The 20,109-nt window shown below is 46.0% G+C and overlaps 1 protein-coding gene across 1 annotated transcript in view; it reads right to left on the bottom strand.

Annotated features, from left to right (window-relative positions):
- The window catches only part of UCHL1 (ubiquitin C-terminal hydrolase L1), a 29,231-nt gene extending 10,028 nt beyond the window's left edge, over nucleotides 1-19,203 (bottom strand). The window contains exons 1-4 of the mRNA XM_058193818.1: nucleotides 19,192-19,203; nucleotides 17,225-17,353; nucleotides 14,535-14,685; nucleotides 13,815-13,900 (exon numbers count right to left, since the gene is read on the bottom strand). Of these exons, the coding sequence (XP_058049801.1) occupies nucleotides 13,815-13,900; nucleotides 14,535-14,685; nucleotides 17,225-17,353; nucleotides 19,192-19,203 (378 nt within the window). The remainder of the gene's footprint in view (nucleotides 1-13,814; nucleotides 13,901-14,534; nucleotides 14,686-17,224; nucleotides 17,354-19,191) is intronic.
- Nucleotides 19,204-20,109: the final 906 nt, after the last annotated feature.

Below are 20,109 nucleotides of genomic sequence, written 5' to 3'. Positions count from 1 at the left end.
CGACAAGTCTCATCGTCATCTTCAGGCTTCAACCGTGCTTCTGGGAGCAATGTGTGATCAGCTGTTTCTTCCTTTTAACTGCTAGTGGGGGTTTGAACTGATTGGGTGGGAGCTTGGCTGTGCTCTGATTGGATGGGGTTTTTTTCTGTGCTCTGATTGGCTGGGGGTGTGTCCTGTGTTGGTGGGGGCTTGGTTGTGCTCAGTCTAATCTGTGCTGCAGGGGGATTTGAGCTGGTGAGCTGCACTGCTGCTGTTTGGCTTCGTGTTCGTGGTCGTGCTACATCTTCGTAGTGGGTGTCAGTCTGCTGCATGTATGGATTGGAGGGGTTTGAAGTGGCTAATGTTGCAGCTGCGGTCTGGCTTCTGGTCCTTGGTCGTGCTTCCTGATCAGTGTGGGTTTGGGTGTGCTTCGTGGGTGGATGTGTGGTGGTGACATCCTGTGTGGACCTCGTGAGTGTGGGTCTGGTGTCATTCCTCGTGTTAGGGACACGTTTGTCAATAAGGGCAGGTTTCCAAATGGCTGGTAGGGGGGAGGTACCATCTCGTTTGTTCATGCTGTGTGGGCGTTTTTCTATCTCGATGGCTTCTCTGATTATTCTGTTGTTAAAGTGTTCAGTTTTGGCGATAGTTCTGGTCTTTTTAAAGTCAATATCGTGTCCTGTGACTTTAAAGTGTTGGACCAGGAAGAAGTTGGTTCCTCTTTTTGAATGAGTTCTTGTGTTCTTCAATCGTGCACTTATTCTTCTGTTGGTTTGTCCAATGTATGTGGTGGGGCAGGCGGTGCATGGGATTTCATATACTCCTTGATTTTCTAACTCAATTTTGTCTTTGGGGTTTCTTAGGATGGTGGATATTTTTGGTTTGTGCAGAATGCTGTCTTGATGTTATGTTTGTGGAGGATCTTGCTGATTCTGTCTGTGGTGCCTTTTATATATGGGAGGAGGGCTGTGCCATTTTCTTGCTCTCTGTCTTGGGTTTTAGTGGGGGTTCTTTTGGATTAGTTTGGTAATCTTATTTCTCTGGAATCCATTGGATGTTAGTACGTTTGTGAGAGTGTGTAGTTCGGTTTTAGGTGTTGTTCGTCAGCTAAGCATTTTGTTCTAGAGATGAGTGTCTTGGCTACGGAGTTGATCTGTGCTGGGTGGTGGTGTGAGAGTGCATGCAGATAGCGGTTTGTGTGTGTTTTCTTCTGGTAGATGGTGTGTCCTAGGGAGCCATTGGGTTTCTTGTAGACTAAGACATCTAGGAAGGAAGTTGGTTGTTAACTTCTGTTTCCATGGTGAACTGTATTTTGGGGTGTAGGCTATTGAGGTGTGTGAGGAAGTTTTCAAGTTTTCTTTCCGTGTGGCCAGATTATGAAGGTGTCGCTCACGATCTGAGCCAGAGTTTGGGTTTGTGATCAGATTTTTCTAGTGCTTGGGTTTCAAAGTGTTCCATGTAGAGGTTGGCAATGACAGGTGAGAGGGTGATCCCATGGGTGCGCCTTCTATTTGTTTGTATTTTTGTCCGTTATAGATGAAGTATGTGTTGGATAGGCAGTGGTTGGTCAGATCTAGTATGTGCTTGGGGGTTATATTTGTTTTGGATAGCTGTCAAGGCTTCTTTGATTGGCACTTGGGTGAAGAGGATATGACATCAAAGCTCACGAGTAGGTCGCTGGGCTGTAAGTTTTGTTTCTTTATGATCTCTATGAACTGGAATGAGTTTTTACGTGTGAGGCGATGGATTCTGCATAGGGCTGTAGTTGTTTGGCGAGAAATTTGGCTAGGTTTTGTAGAGGTGAGCCTATGGAGCTGACTATGGGTCTGAGTGGGGTTCCTTCTTTGTGTATCTTGGGAGGCCAGAGCTTAGGGCATCTGGATGATTTCTCTGGGAATGATTCTTTGTTGGATTTCTTCGCTGATGGGGAGGCTTTTATTTTGGATCTAGTGGTTTTCTAGGTAGGTGGTGGGGTCTGTTTTAGGGGCTTGTATGCAGGGTCTTGGAGTAGGTTGGTTAATTTGGTTTGGTAGTCAGATGTGTTCATAACCACCGTGGCGTTGCCCTTGTCTGCTGGTAGGATTATTATGCTGGTATCTTTTTTCAGGTTAAGTAGTGCTGTCTGTTCCTCTTTGGGTAAGTTGCTTTTGGGTGGCTTGCTGCTGCAGAGGATGTTGGTGATTTCGAGTCTGATTTTGTTAGCGTCATCGGGGTTGATTTTGGTCAGGCTGGTTTCAACTCCGCATATAATGGTCTCAGTGGGGATGTATTTGGGAGTGACTGCAAAGTTGAATCCTTTGGAAAGGACATCGGTTTCAGCTTTGGTGAGGATCCTATCTGAGATGTTATGCACTGTTTGTTTCATGTGTTGCTGTGAGGGTGCATGCAGATAGCGGTTTGTGTGTGTTTTCTTCTGGTAGATGGTGTGTCCTAGGGAGCCATTGGGTTTCTTGTAGACTAAGACATCTAGGAAGGAAGTTGGTTGTTAACTTCTGTTTCCATGGTGAACTGTATTTTGGGGTGTAGGCTATTGAGGTGTGTGAGGAAGTTTTCAAGTTTTCTTTCCGTGTGGCCAGATTATGAAGGTGTCGTCTACATATCTGAGCCAGAGTTTGGGTTTGTGATCAGATTTTTCTAGTGCTTGGGTTTCAAAGTGTTCCATGTAGAGGTTGGCAATGACAGGTGAGAGGGTGATCCCATGGGTGCGCCTTTTTTTTTTTTGTTTTTTTCTCCGTTATAGATGAAGTATGTGTTGGATAGGCAGTGGTTGGTCAGATCTAGTATGTGCTTGGGGGTTATATTTGTTTTGGATAGCTGTCAAGGCTTCTTTGATTGGCACTTGGGTGAAGAGGATATGACATCAAAGCTCACGAGTAGGTCGCTGGGCTGTAAGTTTTGTTTCTTTATGATCTCTATGAACTGGAATGAGTTTTTACGTGTGAGGCGATGGATTCTGCATAGGGCTGTAGTTGTTTACAGAAATTTGGCTAGGTTTTGTAGAGGTGAGCCTATGGAGCTGACTATGGGTCTGAGTGGGGTTCCTTCTTTGTGTATCTTGGGAGGCCGAGAGCTTAGGGCATCTGGATGATTTCTCTCTGGGAATGATTCTTTGTTGGATTTCTTCGCTGATGGGGAGGCTTTTATTTTGGATCTAGTGGTTTTCTAGGTAGGTGGTGGGGTCTGTTTTAGGGGCTTGTATGCAGGGTCTTGGAGTAGGTTGGTTAATTTGGTTTGGTAGTCAGATGTGTTCATAACCACCGTGGCGTTGCCCTTGTCTGCTGGTAGGATTATTATGCTGGTATCTTTTTCAGGTTAAGTAGTGCTGTCTGTTCCTCTTTGGGTAAGTTGCTTTTGGGTGGCTTGCTGCTGCAGAGGATGTTGGTGATTTGAGTCTGATTTTGTTAGCGTCATCGGGGTTGATTTTGGTCAGGCTGGTTTCAACTCCGCATATAATGGTCTCAGTGGGGATGTATTTGGGAGTGACTGCAAAGTTGAATCCTTTGGAAAGGACGTCGGTTTCAGCTTTGGTGAGGATCCTAACTGAGATGTTATGCACTGTTTGTTTCATGTGTTGCTGTGAGGGTGGAGGGTTTGTTTTCTGGCGTTCTTGTAGTCTTGAGTTTGTTGGTGTGCGTGTCTGTCTTGAGGGTGGTCTGTGTTTGCTCTCAGGCGGCAAGTTGTTTGATTTGTCCCAAAGTGCGGGTGCATCTTGTTGCTGAGTTTGAGGTGAAGTGTGAGGAGATCTTTGTTGATTTGATCTAGGAGGAATCTTTTGTGTGAAGTTCATTTCTGATTAAGGCCAATTCTGTTCTTTTTAGGATCGTTTGGTGGCTGCAGAGTTGGAGTGGAATTTCAATTGGAAGCATTTGGGATTAAATTTTCATCCGCAGTTTAGTAGGAATGCGAGGTCACATAAAATGGAAGCTCTTTGGACTTCTAGTTTTCATAGGTCCTGGTCAGATGGTGGATTTCCTCCCGTAGAGGTGCAATATTTGTTTTCTGAGGTTTTCACGGGTGTTTGTATATAGGTCTTTGGTTGTTGGGTTTTCTCCGTGTAAAATTGGAAGTGTCTTGGCACGTTTCACAAGTCTCATTCGTCATCTTCAGGCTTCAACCGTGCTTCTGGGAGCAATGTGTGATCGCAGCTGTTTCTTCCTTTTAACTGCTAGTGGGGTTTGAACTGATTGGGTGGGAGCTTGGCTGTGCTCTGATTGGCTGGGGTGTGTCCTGTGTTGGTGGGGGCTTGGTTGTGCTCAGTCTAATCTGTGCTGCAGGGGATTTGAGCTGGTGAGCTGCACTGCTGCTGTTTGGCTTCGTGTTCGTGGTGGTGCTACATCTTCGTAGTGGGTGTCAGTCTGCTGCATGTATGGATTGGAGGGTTTGAAGTGGCTAATGTTGCAGCTGCGGTCTGGCTTCTGGTCCTTGGTCGTGCTTCCTGATCAGTGTGGGTTTGGGTGTGCTTTCTGGGTGGATGTGTGGTGGTGACATCCTGTGTGGACCTCGTGAGTGTGGGTCTGGTGTCATTCCTCGTGTTAGGGACACGTTTGTCAATAAGGGCAGGTTTCCAAATGGCTGGTAGGCGGGAGGTATCATCTCGTTTGTTCATGCTGTGTGGGCGTTTTTCTATCTCGATGGCTTCTCTGATTATTCTGTTGTTAAAGTGTTCAGTTTTGGCGATAGTTCTGGTCTTTTTAAAGTCAATATCGTGTCCTGTGACTTTAAAGTGTTGGACCAGGGAAGAAGTTAGTTCCTCTTTTTGAATGAGTTCTTGTGTTCTTCAATCGTGCACTTATTCTTCTGTTGGTTTGTCCAATGTATGTGGTGGGGCAGGCGGTGCATGGGATTTCATATACTCCTTGATTTTCTAACTCAATTTTGTCTTTGGGGTTTCTTAGGATGGTGGATATTTTTGGTTTGTGCAGAATGCTGTCTTGATGTTATGTTTGTGGAGGATCTTGCTGATTCTGTCTGTGGTGCCTTTTATATATGGGAGGAGGGCTGTGCCATTTTCTTGCTCTCTGTCTTGGGTTTTAGTGGGGGGTTCTTTTTGGATTAGTTTGGTAATCTTATTTCTCTGGAATCCATTGGATGTTAGTACGTTTGTGAGAGTGTGTAGTTCGGTTTTTAGGTGTTGTTCGTCAGCTAAGCATTTTGTTCTAGAGATGAGTGTCTTGGCTACGGAGTTGATCTGTGCTGGGTGGTGGTGTGAGAGTGCATGCAGATAGCGGTTTGTGTGTGTTTTCTTCTGGTAGATGGTGTGTCCTAGGGAGCCATTGGGTTTCTTGTAGACTAAGACATCTAGGAAGGGAAGTTGGTTGTTAACTTCTGTTTCCATGGTGAACTGTATTTTGGGGTGTAGGCTATTGAGGTGTGTGAGGAAGTTTTCAAGTTTTCTTTCCGTGTGGCCAGATTATGAAGGTGTCGTCTCATATCTGAGCCAGAGTTTGGGTTTGTGATCAGATTTTCTAGTGCTTGGGTTTCAAAGTGTTCCATGTAGAGGTTGGCAATGACAGGTGAGAGGGTGATCCCATGGGTACGCCTTCTATTTGTTTGTATTTTTGTCCGTTATAGATGAAGTATGTGTTGGATAGGCAGTGGTTGGTCAGATCTAGTATGTGCTTGGGGGTTATATTTGTTTTGGATAGCTGTCAAGGCTTCTTTGATTGGCACTTGGGTGAAGAGGATATGACATCAAAGCTCACGAGTAGGTCGCTGGGCTGTAAGTTTTGTTTCTTTATGATCTCTATGAACTGGAATGAGTTTTTACGTGTGAGCGATGGATTCTGCATAGGGCTGTAGTTGTTTGGCGAGAAATTTGGCTAGGTTTTGTAGAGGTGAGCCTATGGAGCTGACTATGGGTCTGAGTGGGGTTCCTTCTTTGTGTATCTTGGGAGGCCGTGAGCTTAGGGCATCTGGATGATTTCTCTCTGGGAATGATTCTTTGTTGGATTTCTTCGCTGATGGGGAGGCTTTTATTTTGGATCTAGTGGTTTTCTAGGTAGGTGGTGGGGTCTGTTTTAGGGGCTTGTATGCAGGGTCTTGGAGTAGGTTGGTTAATTTGGTTTGGTAGTCAGATGTGTTCATAACCACCGTGGCGTTGCCCTTGTCTGCTGGTAGGATTATTATGCTGGTATCTTTTTCAGGTTAAGTAGTGCTGTCTGTTCCTCTTGGGTAAGTTGCTTTTGGGTGGCTTGCTGCTGCAGAGGATGTTGGTGATTTCGAGTCTGATTTTGTTAGCGTCATCGGGGTTGATTTTGGTCAGGCTGGTTTCAACTCGCATATAATGGTCTCAGTGGGGATGTATTTGGGAGTGACTGCAAAGTTGAATCCTTTGGAAAGGACATCGGTTTCAGCTTTGGTGAGGATCCTATCTGAGATGTTATGCACTGTTTGTTTCATGTGTTGCTGTGAGGGTGGAGGGTTTGTTTCTGGCGTTCTTGTAGTCTTGAGTTTGTTGGTGTGCGTGTCTGTCTTGAGGGTGGTCTGTGTTTGCTCTCCAGGCGGCAAGTTGTTTGGATTTGTCCCAAAGTGCGGGTGCATCTTGTTGCTGAGTTTGAGGTGAAGTGTGAGGAGATCTTTGTTGATTTGATCTAGGAGGAATCTTTTGTGTGAAGTTCATTTCTGATTAAGGCCAATTCTGTTCTTTTTAGGATGCGTTTGGTGGCTGCAGAGTTGGAGTGGAATTTCAATTGGAAGCATTTGGGGATTAAATTTTCATCGCGGCAGTTTCGTAGGAGTGGCAGGGCACATAAAATGGTAGCTCTTTGGACTTCTAGTTTTCATAGGTCCTGGTCAGATGGTGGATTTCCTCCCGTGAGGTGCAATATTTGTTTTCTGAGGTTTTCACGGGTGTTTGTATATAGGTCTTTGGTTGTTGGGTTTTCTCCGTGTAAAATTGGAAGTGTCTTGGCGGCGTTTGACGAAGTCTCATTCGTCATCTTCAGGCTTCAACCCGTGCTTCTGGGAGCAATGTGTGATCGCAGCTGTTTCTTCCTTTTAACTGCTAGTGGGGTTTGAACTGATTGGGTGGGAGCTTGGCTGTGCTCTGATTGGATGGGGTTTTCTGTGCTCTGATTGGCTGGGGTGTGTCCTGTGTTGGTGGGGGCTTGGTTGTGCTCAGTCTAATCTGTGCTGCAGGGGATTTGAGCTGGTGAGCTGCACTGCTGCTGTTTGGCTTCGTGTTAGGTGGTGGCTACATCTTCGTAGTGGGTGTCAGTCTGCTGCATGTATGGATTGGAGGGTTTGAAGTGGCTAATGTTGCAGCTGCGGTCTGGCTTCTGGTCCTTGGTCGTGCTTCCTGATCAGTGTGGGTTTGGGTGTGCTTTCTGGGTGGATGTGTGGTGGTGACATCCTGTGTGGACCTCGTGAGTGTGGGTCTGGTGTCATTCCTCGTGTTAGGGACACGTTTGTCAATAAGGGCAGGTTTCCAAATGGCTGGTAGGCGGAGGTATCATCTCGTTTGTTCATGCTGTGTGGGCGTTTTCTATCTCGATGGCTTCTCTGATTATTCTGTTGTTAAAGTGTTCAGTTTTGGCGATAGTTCTGGTCTTTTTAAAGTCAATATCGTGTCCTGTGACTTTAAAGTGTTGGACCAGGGAAGTTAGTTCCTCTTTTTGAATGAGTTCTTGTGTTCTTCAATCGTGCACTTATTCTTCTGTTGGTTTGTCCAATGTATGTGGTGGGGCAGGCGGTGCATGGGATTTCATATACTCCTTGATTTTCTAACTCAATTTTGTCTTTGGGGTTTCTTAGGATGGTGGATATTTTTGGTTTGTGCAGAATGCTGTCTTGATGTTATGTTTGTGGAGGATCTTGCTGATTCTGTCTGTGGTGCCTTTTATATATGGGAGGAGGCTGTGCCATTTTCTTGCTCTCTGTCTTGGGTTTTAGTGGGGGTTCTTTTGGATTAGTTTGGTAATCTTATTTCTCTGGAATCCATTGGATGTTAGTACGTTTGTGAGAGTGTAGTTCGGTTTTAGGTGTTGTTCGTCAGCTAAGCATTTTGTTCTAGAGATGAGTGTCTTGGCTCTGAGTTGATCTGTGCTGGGTGGTGGTGTGAGAGTGCATGCAGATAGCGGTTTGTGTGTGTTTTCTTCTGGTAGATGGTGTGTCCTAGGGGCCATTGGGTTTCTTGTAGACTAAGACATCTAGGAAGGAAGTTGGTTGTTAACTGTTTCCATGGTGAACTGTATTTTGGGGTGTAGGCTATTGAGGTGTGTGAGGAAGTTTTCAAGTTTTCTTTCCGTGTGGCCAGATTATGAAGGTGTCGTCTACATATCTGAGCCAGAGTTTGGGTTTGTGATCAGATTTTTCTAGTGCTTGGGTTTCAAAGTGTTCCATGTAGAGGTTGGCAATGACAGGTGAGAGGGTGATCCCATGGGTGCCTTCTATTTGTTTGTATTTTGTCCGTTATAGATGAAGTATGTGTTGGATAGGCAGTGGTTGGTCAGATCTAGTATGTGCTTGGGGGTTATATTTGTTTTGGATAGCTGTCAAGGCTTCTTTGATTGGCACTTGGGTGAAGAGGATATGACATCAAAGCTCACGAGTAGGTCGCTGGGCTGTAAGTTTTGTTTCTTTATGATCTCTATGAACTGGAATGAGTTTTTTACTGTGAGGCGATGGATTCTGCATAGGGCTGTAGTTGTTTGGCGAGAAATTTGGCTAGGTTTTGTAGAGGTGAGCCTATGGAGCTGACTATGGGTCTGAGTGGGGGTTCCTTCTTTGTGTATCTTGGGAGGCCGTGAGCTTAGGCATCTGGATGATTTCTCTCTGGGAATGATTCTTTGTTGGATTTCTTCGCTGATGGGGAGGCTTTATTTTGGATCTAGTGGTTTTTCTAGGTAGGTGGTGGGGTCTGTTTTTGGGGCTTGTATGCAGGGTCTTGGAGTAGGTTGGTTAATTTGGTTTGGTAGTCAGATGTGTTCATAACCACCGTGGCGTTGCCCTTGTCTGCTGGTAGATGGTGTGTCCTATAGCCATTGGGTTTCTTGTAGACTAAGACATCTAGGAAGGAAGTTGTTGTTAACTTCTGTTTCCATGGTGAACTGTATTTTGGGGTGTAGGCTATTGAGGTGTGTGAGGAAGTTTTCAAGTTTTCTTTCCGTGTGGCCAGATTATGAAGGTGTCGTCTACATATCTGAGCCAGAGTTTGGGTTTGTGATCAGATTTTTCTAGTGCTTGGGTTTCAAAGTGTTCCATGTAGAGGTTGGCAATGACAGGTGAGAGGGTGATCCCATGGTCGCCTTCTATTTGTTTGTATTTTGTCCGTTATAGATGAAGTATGTGTTGGATAGGCAGTGGTTGGTCAGATCTAGTATGTGCTTGGGGGTTATATTTGTTTTGGATAGCTGTCAAGGCTTCTTTGATTGGCACTTGGGTGAAGAGGATATGACATCAAAGCTCACGAGTAGGTCGCTGGGCTGTAAGTTTTGTTTCTTTATGATCTCTATGAACTGGAATGAGTTTTTACGTGGAAGCGATGGATTCTGCATAGGGCTGTAGTTGTTTGGCGAAATTTGGCTAGGTTTTGTAGAGGTGAGCCTATGGAGCTGACTATGGGTCTGAGTGGGGTTCCTTCTTTGTGTATCTTGGGAGGCCGTGAGCTTAGGGCATCTGGATGATTTCTCTCTGGGAATGATTCTTTGTTGGATTTCTTCGCTGATGGGGAGGCTTTAATTTTGGATCTAGTGGTTTTTTAGGTAGGTGGTGGGGTCTGTTTTTGGGGCTTGTATGCAGGGTCTTGGAGTAGGTTGGTTAATTTGGTTTGGTAGTCAGATGTGTTCATAACCACCGTGGCGTTGCCCTTGTCTGCTGGTAGGATTATTATGCTGGTATCTTTTTCAGGTTAAGTAGTGCTGTCTGTTCCTCTTTGGGTAAGTTGCTTTTGGGTGGCTTGCTGCTGCAGAGGATGTTGGTGATTTGAGTCTGATTTTGTTAGCGTCATCGGGGTTGATTTTGGTCAGGCTGGTTTCAACTGCATATAATGGTCTCAGTGGGGATGTATTTGGGAGTGACTGCAAAGTTGAATCCTTTGGAAAGGACATCGGTTTCAGCTTTGGTGAGGATCCTATCTGAGATGTTATGCACTGTTTGTTTCATGTTGCTGTGAGGGTGGAGGGTTTGTTTTCTGGTTCTTGTAGTCTTGAGTTTGTTGGTGTGCGTGTCTGTCTTGAGGGTGGTCTGTGTTTGGCTCTCCAGACGGCAAGTTGTTTGGATTTGTCCCAAAGTGCGGGTGCATCTTGTTGCTGAGTTTGAGGTGAAGTGTGTGGAGATCTTTGTTGATTTGATCTAGGAGGAATCTTTTTGTGTGAAGTTCATTTCTGATTAAGGCCAATTCTGTTCTTTTTAGGTCACATCGTGTCCTGTGACTAAACTTGGACCAGAAATTGGTTCCTCAAATGAGTTCTGTGTTCTTCAATGCGCACTTATTCTTCTGTTTGTCAAGATGTGGTTTAATCATGATTTCATCTCCTTGATCAACTCAATTTTGTCTAGATGGTGGATATTTTTGGTCAGAATGTTGTCTTGATGTTGTTTGTGGAGGATCAACACTGTCAGTGCCATAAGAGATTGTGCACTGCTCTCTGTCTTGGGAGTGTTCCTTTGGATTAGTTTGCAAATACATCTGAGACCATTATATGCGGAGTTGAAACCAGCCTGACCAAAATCAACCTCGGACGCTAACAAAATCAGACTCAAATCACCAACATCCCCTGCAGCAAGCCACCCAAAAGCAACTTACCCAAAGAGGAACAGACAGCACTACTTAACCTGAAAAAAGATACCAGCATAATAATCCTACCAGCAGACAAGGGCAACGCCACGGTGGTTATGAACACATCTGACTACCAAACCAAATTAACCAACCTACTCCAAGACCCTGCATACAACCCCCAAAAAACAGACGCCACCACCTACCTAGAAAAAACCACTAGATCCAAAATAAAAGCCTCCCCCATCAGCGAAGAAATCCAACAAAAAATCATTCCCAGAGAGAAATCATCCAGATGCCCTAAGCCACGGCCTCCCAAGATACACAAAGAAGGAACCCCACTCAGACCCATAGTCAGCTCCATAGGCTCACCTCTACAAAACCTAGCCAAATCGCCAAACAACTACAGCCCTATGCAGAATCCATCGCTCACACGTAAAAACTCATTCCAGTTCATAGAGATCATAAAGAAACAAAACTTACAGCCCAGCGCCCTACTCGTGAGCTTTGATGTCATATCCCTCTTCACCCAAGTGCCAATCAAAGAAGCCTTGACAGCTATCCAAAACAAATATAACCCCCCCAAGCACATACTAGATCTGACCAACCACTGCCTATCCAACACATACTTCATCTATAACGGACAAAAATACAAACAAATAGAAGGCGCACCCATGGGATCACCCCTCTCACCTGTCATTGCCAACCTCTACATGGAACACTTTGAAACCCAAGCACTAGAAAAATCTGACCCCAACCCCAAACTCTGGCCCAGATACGTAGACGACACCTTCATAATCTGGCCACACGGGAAAGAAAAACTTGAAAACTTCCTCACACACCTCAATAGCCTACACCCCAAAATACAGTTCACCATGGAAACAGAAGTTAACAACCAACTTCCCTTCCTAGATGTCTTAGTCTACAAGAAACCCAATGGCTCCCTAGGACACACATCTACCAGAAGAAAACACACAAACCGCTATCTGCATGCACTCTCACACCACCACCCAGCACAGATCAACTCAGAGCCAAGACACTCATCTCTAGAACAAAATGCTTAGCTGACGAACAACACCTAAAACCGAACTACACACTCTCACAAACGTATAACATCCAATGGATTCCAGAGAAATAAGATTACCAAACTAATCCAAAAGAACCCCCCACTAAAACCCAAGACAGAGAGCAAGAAAATGGCACAGCCCTCCTCCCATATATAAAAGGCACCACAGACAGAATCAGCAAGATCCTCCACAAACATAACATCAAGACAGCATTCTGCACAAACCAAAAATATCCACCATCCTAAGAAACCCCAAAGACAAAATTGAGTTAGAAAATCAAGGAGTATATGAAATCCCATGCACCGCCTGCCCCACCACATACATTGGACAAACCAACAGAAGAATAAGTGCACGATTGAAGAACACAAGAACTCATTCAAAAGAGGAACCAACTTCTTCCTGGTCCAACACTTTAAAGTCACAGGACACGATATTGACTTTAAAAGACCAGAACTATCGCCAAAACTGAACACTTTAACAACAGAATAATCAGAGAAGCCATCGAGATAGAAAACGCCCACACAGCATGAACAAACGAGATGATACCTCCGCCTACCAGCCATTTGAAACCTGCCCTTATTGACAAACGTGTCCCTAACACGAGGAATGACACCAGACCCACACTCACGAGGTCCACACAGGATGTCACCACCACACATCCACCCAGAAAGCACACCCAAACCCACACTGATCAGGAAGCGACCAAGGACCAGAAGCCAGACCGCAGCTGCAACATTAGCCACTTCAAACCCCCCCAATCCATACATGCAGCAGACTGACACCCACTACGAAGATGTAGCACGACCACGAACACGAAGCCAAACAGCATGATGAGGGTTTTATCTAAATCCACTATTCCAGCGGTGAAATCTGAATTGGTTTACTATCAATTCGGTGGCTGCACGTGCGCTCTGCATGCTAAATGCGCGGTGCGTATGCGCAGTGCATGCTAAAAGGAGGCCTGGGAAGGAAGGTAAGTAGAACAGTGCACATGGGAGGGGGGTGATCAGCTGTGGCATGCGATCGTCGGAGCCTTTTTTTAACCTTTTAAAAGCATTTTTTTACTACCTATTTGCCCAAATAGGTTGTAAAAAAAATGCTTTTAAAAGTAAAAAAAAAAAAGGCTCTGACGATCGTACGCCACAGCTGTGATACTCTCAACCTTACATGGGAAAAGACCCGAATATGCTAAGAGCTACATATATATATATATATATATATAGGTCTTTTTGTCGAGTTTTCTCTCGATAGAGTATCTTGGCGACGTTGATGAAGTCTCATTCGTCATCTTCAGGCTTCAGCTTCGTGCTTCTGGGAGCAATGTGAATCCCAGAAGCACGAAGCTGAAGCCTGAAGATGACGAATGAGACTTCGTCGAAACGTCGCCAAGACACTTCCAATTTTACACGGGAGAAAACCCGAACAAGCAAAGACCTATATACAAACACCCGTGAAAACCTCAGAAAACAAATATATATATATATATATATATATATATTCTACAACTGTAGAAATGGTGTGCGTATGTAGATATATAGAGATAGTTTCCCCCAAAATAAGACCCTGTCTTATATCTTTCTGAACCCCGAAATAAGTGCTTGGCCTTATTTTCAGGGAGGTCTTATTATTTTGGGGCACATAGAGCAAGACGGGACTCCTCTTGCCGTCTTACCTGATTTCCAGCTCTGTCTCCCTAACCAGAGGAAATGGCGGGGACCGGCTGCGCGCGCGTTTAAATATTTTCGGGGAGGGCTTATTTTCCGGGGGGGGTGGTGGTTAGCGCATGCGCTCAAAAGCCTGATTGGGCTTATTATCAGGGGATGTCTTATTTTGGGGGAAACACGGGATATATAACACCACTTCTACAGTTGTAATCAAATTCTTTGCAACTTCCAGTTTATGAAGTGCGTGTGTTCCTATTGATAGTTGAAACAGGAGTCTGGAATTCTTAGGAAACAGGATCACGTTTCTGAACGCACACGCTTAAAAGCCTCTACGAGCACCTTGAACGACCTTGCAGAAAATAAAAATTGTCCAAGTCACCCATCCTTGACCTTGCTGTTCTCAAGACGTTTGGCCCTCTCGTCTGGGGAGAGTCCAGCTGTCGAAGTGAGGAATTCTTTTAACGCAGAGCCTCCATCTGGAAAAGATGACATTGAAAAGGGATGGGGTTGTACCAGGGTTAATAAGGTAGCCCAGAATAGAAGTTAGAACAGAACAGAGTTAGAAAGGGACCTTAGAGGTCTTCTAATCCAACCCCTTGCTCAGGTCCATAAAACCCTATAGAAGGGGGTCCTCAAACATTTTAAACTGGGCGGGGGGGAGGAGATTCATGGTCCCTCAGACTGGGGGGGGGGGTGCAGACAGGCTGGGTGGGTGTGGCTAGGTGGTCCTGGATGTTTGCCAGGAAGGGCCTTTGGCAGTTTGTGAGATAACTGAGGAATTTGTGTTGGGAGGCATTTGTTTTACTTTGAGTTGAACGACGCTGGGAATGAAGTAATTCCCAATTATTCGAATAAAGTTTGTTTTTCCACGGACTAAGTTTATTACTACCTACTTGGGCCTGGGTCACAATACTATCCAGAATTTCAGGCAGACCCAAGAAAGGAAACTTATGCCATGTCCTCTGTAGGTTTTGACCGTTCCCTCAATTCTTAGGGGCTCGGAAAATATTTTATGTCCCCATGAAGCTAAGTCCACGTCAACCAACAATTTAGGGTACAGTGAAGGCCACAAGATTGATATCCATTGAAAAATTCTCCCCCGTTACTTACCGAATCGAATTTTATCTTGATTATTAGCTACGGCGTGGATAAGGCCAATGGTTCCACAGGAGTTACTCGCCGTCTGCTTCACAAAGTAGACTTCTGAGCTCACTTCTTGGCCCTTCAGTTCGTCAATTTGCTTTTTCCGGAAGTTCTCATGCTACGATTTAAGCGCAATTCATGACATTTGTCACCGGGGAAGCCAGATTCATGTCAACAACCAGGCCGCTAAATTATCCAATGGCAAGTGTTTCACTTAACACCAAGAGGCAAGAAAAGTCGTAACACGGGACAAAATTCGTTTAACAAGCGTCTCTTCACAACAGGAACGCTGGGCTCAATTGTGGTCGTAGGGCCTCTGGTGGCTCTTTTGTTATTTTTTTTATTGTTATTTTATTGTTATTATTTTTGTTATTATTTTGTTATTCTGTTATTAACACAGCTGCTTGCAATTACTGCAGGTTCTAGTCCCACCAGGCCCAAGGTTGACTCAGCCTTCCATCTTTTATAAGGTAGGTAAAATGAGGACCCAGATTGTTGGGGGTAATAAAAGTTGACTTTGTATATAATATACAAATGGATGAAGACTATTGCTTAACACAATGTAAGCCGCCCTGAGTCTTCGGAGAAGGGTGGGATATTGTTGCGATATTATGCCATATGAACCCCTTTATGAAACTGTTTATAAAATTACTTATGTGCAAATATAAGCATGAGCAAGAAATTGCTTATGTGCAAAAATATCAGCATAGGTAAGTCTGGCTAATTGTTATCATGTAAGCAGAAATCTGTTTGATGCCAAGGTTACAAAGATGTTTGCCAGTAAATGTAACAACACCTATGAGATAGCCACAGAACATTCCTTCTCTGATAAGGTCAGCTTCACAGAGCTTCAAAGAAGTTTGCTCCTACACACAATTATATGAGATTTATTAGTATGTAGTCAGGATGTCTCAAGATGTATTTCTGTTTGCTGTACCACGTAGGCAAAAAGCAGAGAACAAAGAACCACTTCATGGTAAAACTCCTCCCAAGAATCATGATCTTTCTCCCAAAATCATAGGCTTGTGGATGTGCTTGCAGTCACGTGTTCACGTGTTGAATATATGCTAATATGTAACCTCCCCTGCTTACCTTTTGTAACCACCCATTTTTACCTATACACAATAAAAGAGTTTGTCTCGGGCTAGCTCGGGGCTCGCTCACCCCGAGGAGAATTGGACTCTGCTTATTCATTTCTCACTCCGTCTGGCGCGGGGATTGCCCAGACCCTTTCGTGGCGAGCCCGCTGGCCGCGAGAAAAGCCACAGGATATAAATTCAAATTAAAAAAATAAAAAAAGTCGAGGAAGACCGTTGGTCAGTGAATCTGGCTTCGTCGACTTTGCTTGTCAGAGTAGGTCTCAAAAGGGGATCACGTGACCCTGGGACTTAAACCCATTCGTTTAGTGACTGTTCAAAGTTACAACAGCACTGAAAAAAAGCGACCATTTTTCACACTTACGACCGTTGTGCCATTCCTCTGATCACATGGTCAAAATCCAGAGGCTTGGCCACCAACTCATATTTATGATCGCTGCAGTGTCCCGGGGTATGTGTGTCACATGATCTCTTTTGCGACCTTCTGATAAGCAAACTCCACTGGGGAAGCCAAATTCACTTAACAACGGTGTTACTCATTTAACAACCGCCGCGATTCACTAAACAGCTGCGGCAGGTTGTAAAATAGGGACAAAACTCACTTCACTATCTTGCTTAACAACGGAAATTTCAGGCTAAATTGCAAGTCGAGGACTAGCTGTATACAAATGCCCATATTCTGCTTTAATGTCTGGCTCAAAAATAAAACCTTTCTTTTGAAATTAATACATTCCAGGGTGCAAATAGTTGTTAATTCTGGTTTCTACGCAAATTTCCATGGATATTATAAGCAAATACTAGCTGTTTTCCAGAGTATTTACTGTAAATTTGCTATCCAGATTCAACCCCAGGTGAATTGTTTTGGTCAAAAGATCCCCAAGGCAGTTTTGCAAAATTCCTTTGCAGGACATTGAAAGTACAAATCCACTTCAGGGGGAGATCTGTACTTTAGATTAGTAAATTACATCCAAAGGTATTGCAAAGGATTGTAAAATAAGGCAAGGGTCGCCATCCACAGCGACTTGGGGACTTCAAAACCCGGAATTCCTCAGCTAAGCCGTGCTGAGAAATTCTGGGAGTTGAAGTCTAGAATTCTGGGAGTTGAAGTCCCCAAGTCGTAAAGTTGCTGCCTTGGTTGGAGATCCCTGCAATAAGAGACATGGAAGGTGGGGTGTTTTTTTTTTGTTTAACCGTTAGGTAAAGGTTCCCCTCGCACATACGTGCTAGTCGTTCCCGACTCTAGGGGGCGGTGCTCATCTTCATTTCAAAGCCAAAGAGCCAGCGCTGTCCGAAGATGTCTCTGTGGTCATGTGGCCGGCATGAGTCAACACCAAAGGTGCACGGAACGCTATTCCCTTCCCATCAAAAGCGGCCCCTATTTTTTCCACTTGCATTTTTTACGTGCTTTCGAACTGCTAGGTTAGCAGAAGCTGGGACAAGTCACGGGAGCTCACCCCGTTATACGGCGCTAGGGATTCGAACCGCCGAACTTTCGATCGGCAAGCTCAGCATCTGAGCCACTAAGTCCCCATTTAACCTTTATTCAGCTTTAATACTTACCTGAGCAGTAAGGGGGAACAGCAGTAGGAGGGCACAAGCCGGACTCGGCACAGCGCTCAATATATCTTCATCCAATCCGAGAACATCCACAAATTGCCAACCGGGAGCAACTCCTAGACGGCAGAGTATCTACACAATCAAAGGAAGCACACACACACAATATTGGGTATCTCACAGCCACTGGAGTGTCATGGTCTAAACCAGGGGTCTCCAACCTTGGCCACTTTAAGACTTGTGGACTTCGACTCCCAGAATTCCTCAGCCAGCAAAGCTGACTTTGACATGACTCAACACCAAAGGTGCATGGAACGCTGTTCCCTTCCCACCAAAGGTGGTCCCTATTTTTCTACTTGCATTTTTTTAAGTACTTTCGAACTGCTAGGTTGGCAGAAGCTGGGACAAGTAACAGGAGCTCACCCTGTTATGCGGCACTAGGGATTCGAACCGCTGAGCTGCCTACCTTTCGATCGACAAGCTCAGCGTCTTAGCTACTGAGCCACCGCATCCCCTGGCTAAAATGTTAACACCACAGTCTCGGGAGCAGAAATTGAATCTTGTCCTGGGTTCAAATTCCTAAGGTGGCAGCATCCTCATATTCTACTTTGGGGTTTACCAGATTCTAGCAAAATGAAATCTATTATTAGATTTAACACAGCCATCCCATTCTGCACATACAAAGCCTGTTTATTCTTGCAAATAAATGAGAAACAAACAAAATTCCTCATTCAATCCCAGGAGTAGATAGGAAGCTTGATTGGTCTTACCACTGTATCAATAAACAACACACACACATACATACACAAACACAGGATCTAATTTGAGGGAAAATAGATAAAAAGAAAATATAATAATGAAACTTATGTTATCTTTGTGGTTTCCATTTTGTGCCGCAGGTCATTAACTAAATAAAACAAAGCCAGATGTGGGAATTACAAAGAATCAGCAATTCAGGTACATGACTCACCTCTTACAGGATACCCTGCTCTGTTCAAGCTATTGGGCTTTTAAGCTCACCTGCCTTAGGCAGGTGTGGGCAAACCACGGACTTCAACTCCCAGAATTCCTGAGTCAGCATGGCTGGCTCAAGAATTCTGGGAACTGCAGTCCGCAGGGTCCTAAAGTGGCCCACACGTGTAAATTTAGCAATTCTGCTCGTCATGCACGAACGAAAAGCCAGGAAGAAAATGGGATAATCTTCAATTCCTGCTCCAAACAGACTTCCTTTGAAGTAGGGATGCGAAGGAGCCAAGCCTAAATAATCCCAGGTTAAAAGAGAAATCAAACAAGCAAACAAAAAAACAAACCCAGGTCCCTTTCCAGATGCACCGTGGCGCAAAAAGCAAGTTATATCCCTACAGAACATCAGCAAAGGGGGGGGGGAGAAAAGGGTGCATTGCTTGCAGCGAGCTCCCCAGAATATGGGAGTGGTACCCAGAGCAGCTAAAAGATGCTCGCACTTCCAGATGTCGACGAAAGATGCTGGGAAGGGCCCAGTAGCAAGCAAGCAGGACCACTACCACCGTAAAAGAGAGGGAGGGGAGATAGAAGATCCTAGTCTGGCAATCCTCCCTCACCTCCCCTCTGCAGGTGGACCCTCCTCCAAGCGGCCCCTCCCCACCCGGACCCAGCCCTTCGCTTTGGCGGTGACACAGCACAAACGGCGGTCCGCAGCGCCCCCTGCCGCCCAGCCCTGGAGGAACAGCCCTCTCTCTCTCTCGGGTTTGAAGGCGAGACGACCCCCGCCTCTTCTCTTTCCCACCCACCTCCCACGTCTGTCCCTGCGGCCTCCCCCCCCCCCACCAACCCGCTTCCAACAGGGCAAGGGAGGGGAGGAGGCCCCCCCCTCTTCCCACCGTTTGCAAAAGAGGGGGGGGGAGAGGGAAAAAGAATTAAGGCAGGTGCAATGCGAGCGTGGAAACGCCCAGCCTGGGCGAAGAGGCGTCTCTCTCTGGCCGACCCCCACACACTTTGTTCAGCATCTGAAAGACAAGAAAGGAGAGGCGAGGAAAGGAAGTTAGCCTTTGCTTAAGGGAGACCCCCCTCCCCGCTCCAGTTTTCCTCTCCTAGGGTCTTCCCCATTTCCCCACCCCAGGCAGCCTCTTCCAGGGCTGCAAACCACAGAAGACCCCCTAATCCCCCACCAGGCAGCCTCTTCTAGGGCTGCAAAACACGGAGACCCCCTAATCCCCCATCCCCCAGGCGGCCTCTTCTAGGGCTGCAAACCCCCCAATCCCTCCACTCCCACCGCCGACCCAGCCTCTTTGCAGAGGTTGCAAAGCAGCCACTGCCTGCTCTCCCTCACCCACCCACCCACCCACCCACTCACGCCCCGCAGGAGAAGCCTTGTGCTCCCACCCACCCAGGACCACCAATGCATCTAATCAGAGACACCCCCCACCCATTAAAGCCGACCAGCCTGCTTTCCCCACCCAATCACTCACCTCCGGGTTGATCTCCATGGGCTGCCACGCCATCCTGCCACTTGCAAAGCCTCCGCTTGCCGGATCCGTTCTGGGGCAGAGCAGCCGCCCGCCCACCCTTTATATAGCGCCACCGGACCGGCCCACTGGCGAGGAGGGGGAGGGGGGGGTGCTGTTGGGCTTGGGCAGCTGGGGGCAAGAGAGGCCCACCCAGAAACCCACCCACCCCTCCTGGGTTGTCGTTTTTAAGATGGTTCCTTCCTCCACTCCTCCTCCTCCCTCCTTCCATTTTTCCCCCAGGCTCTTCTTGAGGTCCCCCAATTCATCTGAGTGGGAGCCCACCTCCGCCTCCCCCATCCCCCAGGCGGCCTCTTCTAGGCTGCAAACCCCCCAATCCCTCCACTCCCACCGCCGACCCAGCCTCTTTGCAGAGGTTGCAAAGCAGCCACCGCCCGCTCTCCCCTC

The sequence above is a fragment of the Ahaetulla prasina genome, chromosome 8 (assembly GCF_028640845.1).
Source record: "Ahaetulla prasina isolate Xishuangbanna chromosome 8, ASM2864084v1, whole genome shotgun sequence".
Classification (NCBI taxonomy): Eukaryota; Metazoa; Chordata; class Lepidosauria; order Squamata; family Colubridae; genus Ahaetulla; species Ahaetulla prasina.
This window is presented reverse-complemented; position numbering and strand designations above follow the sequence as displayed.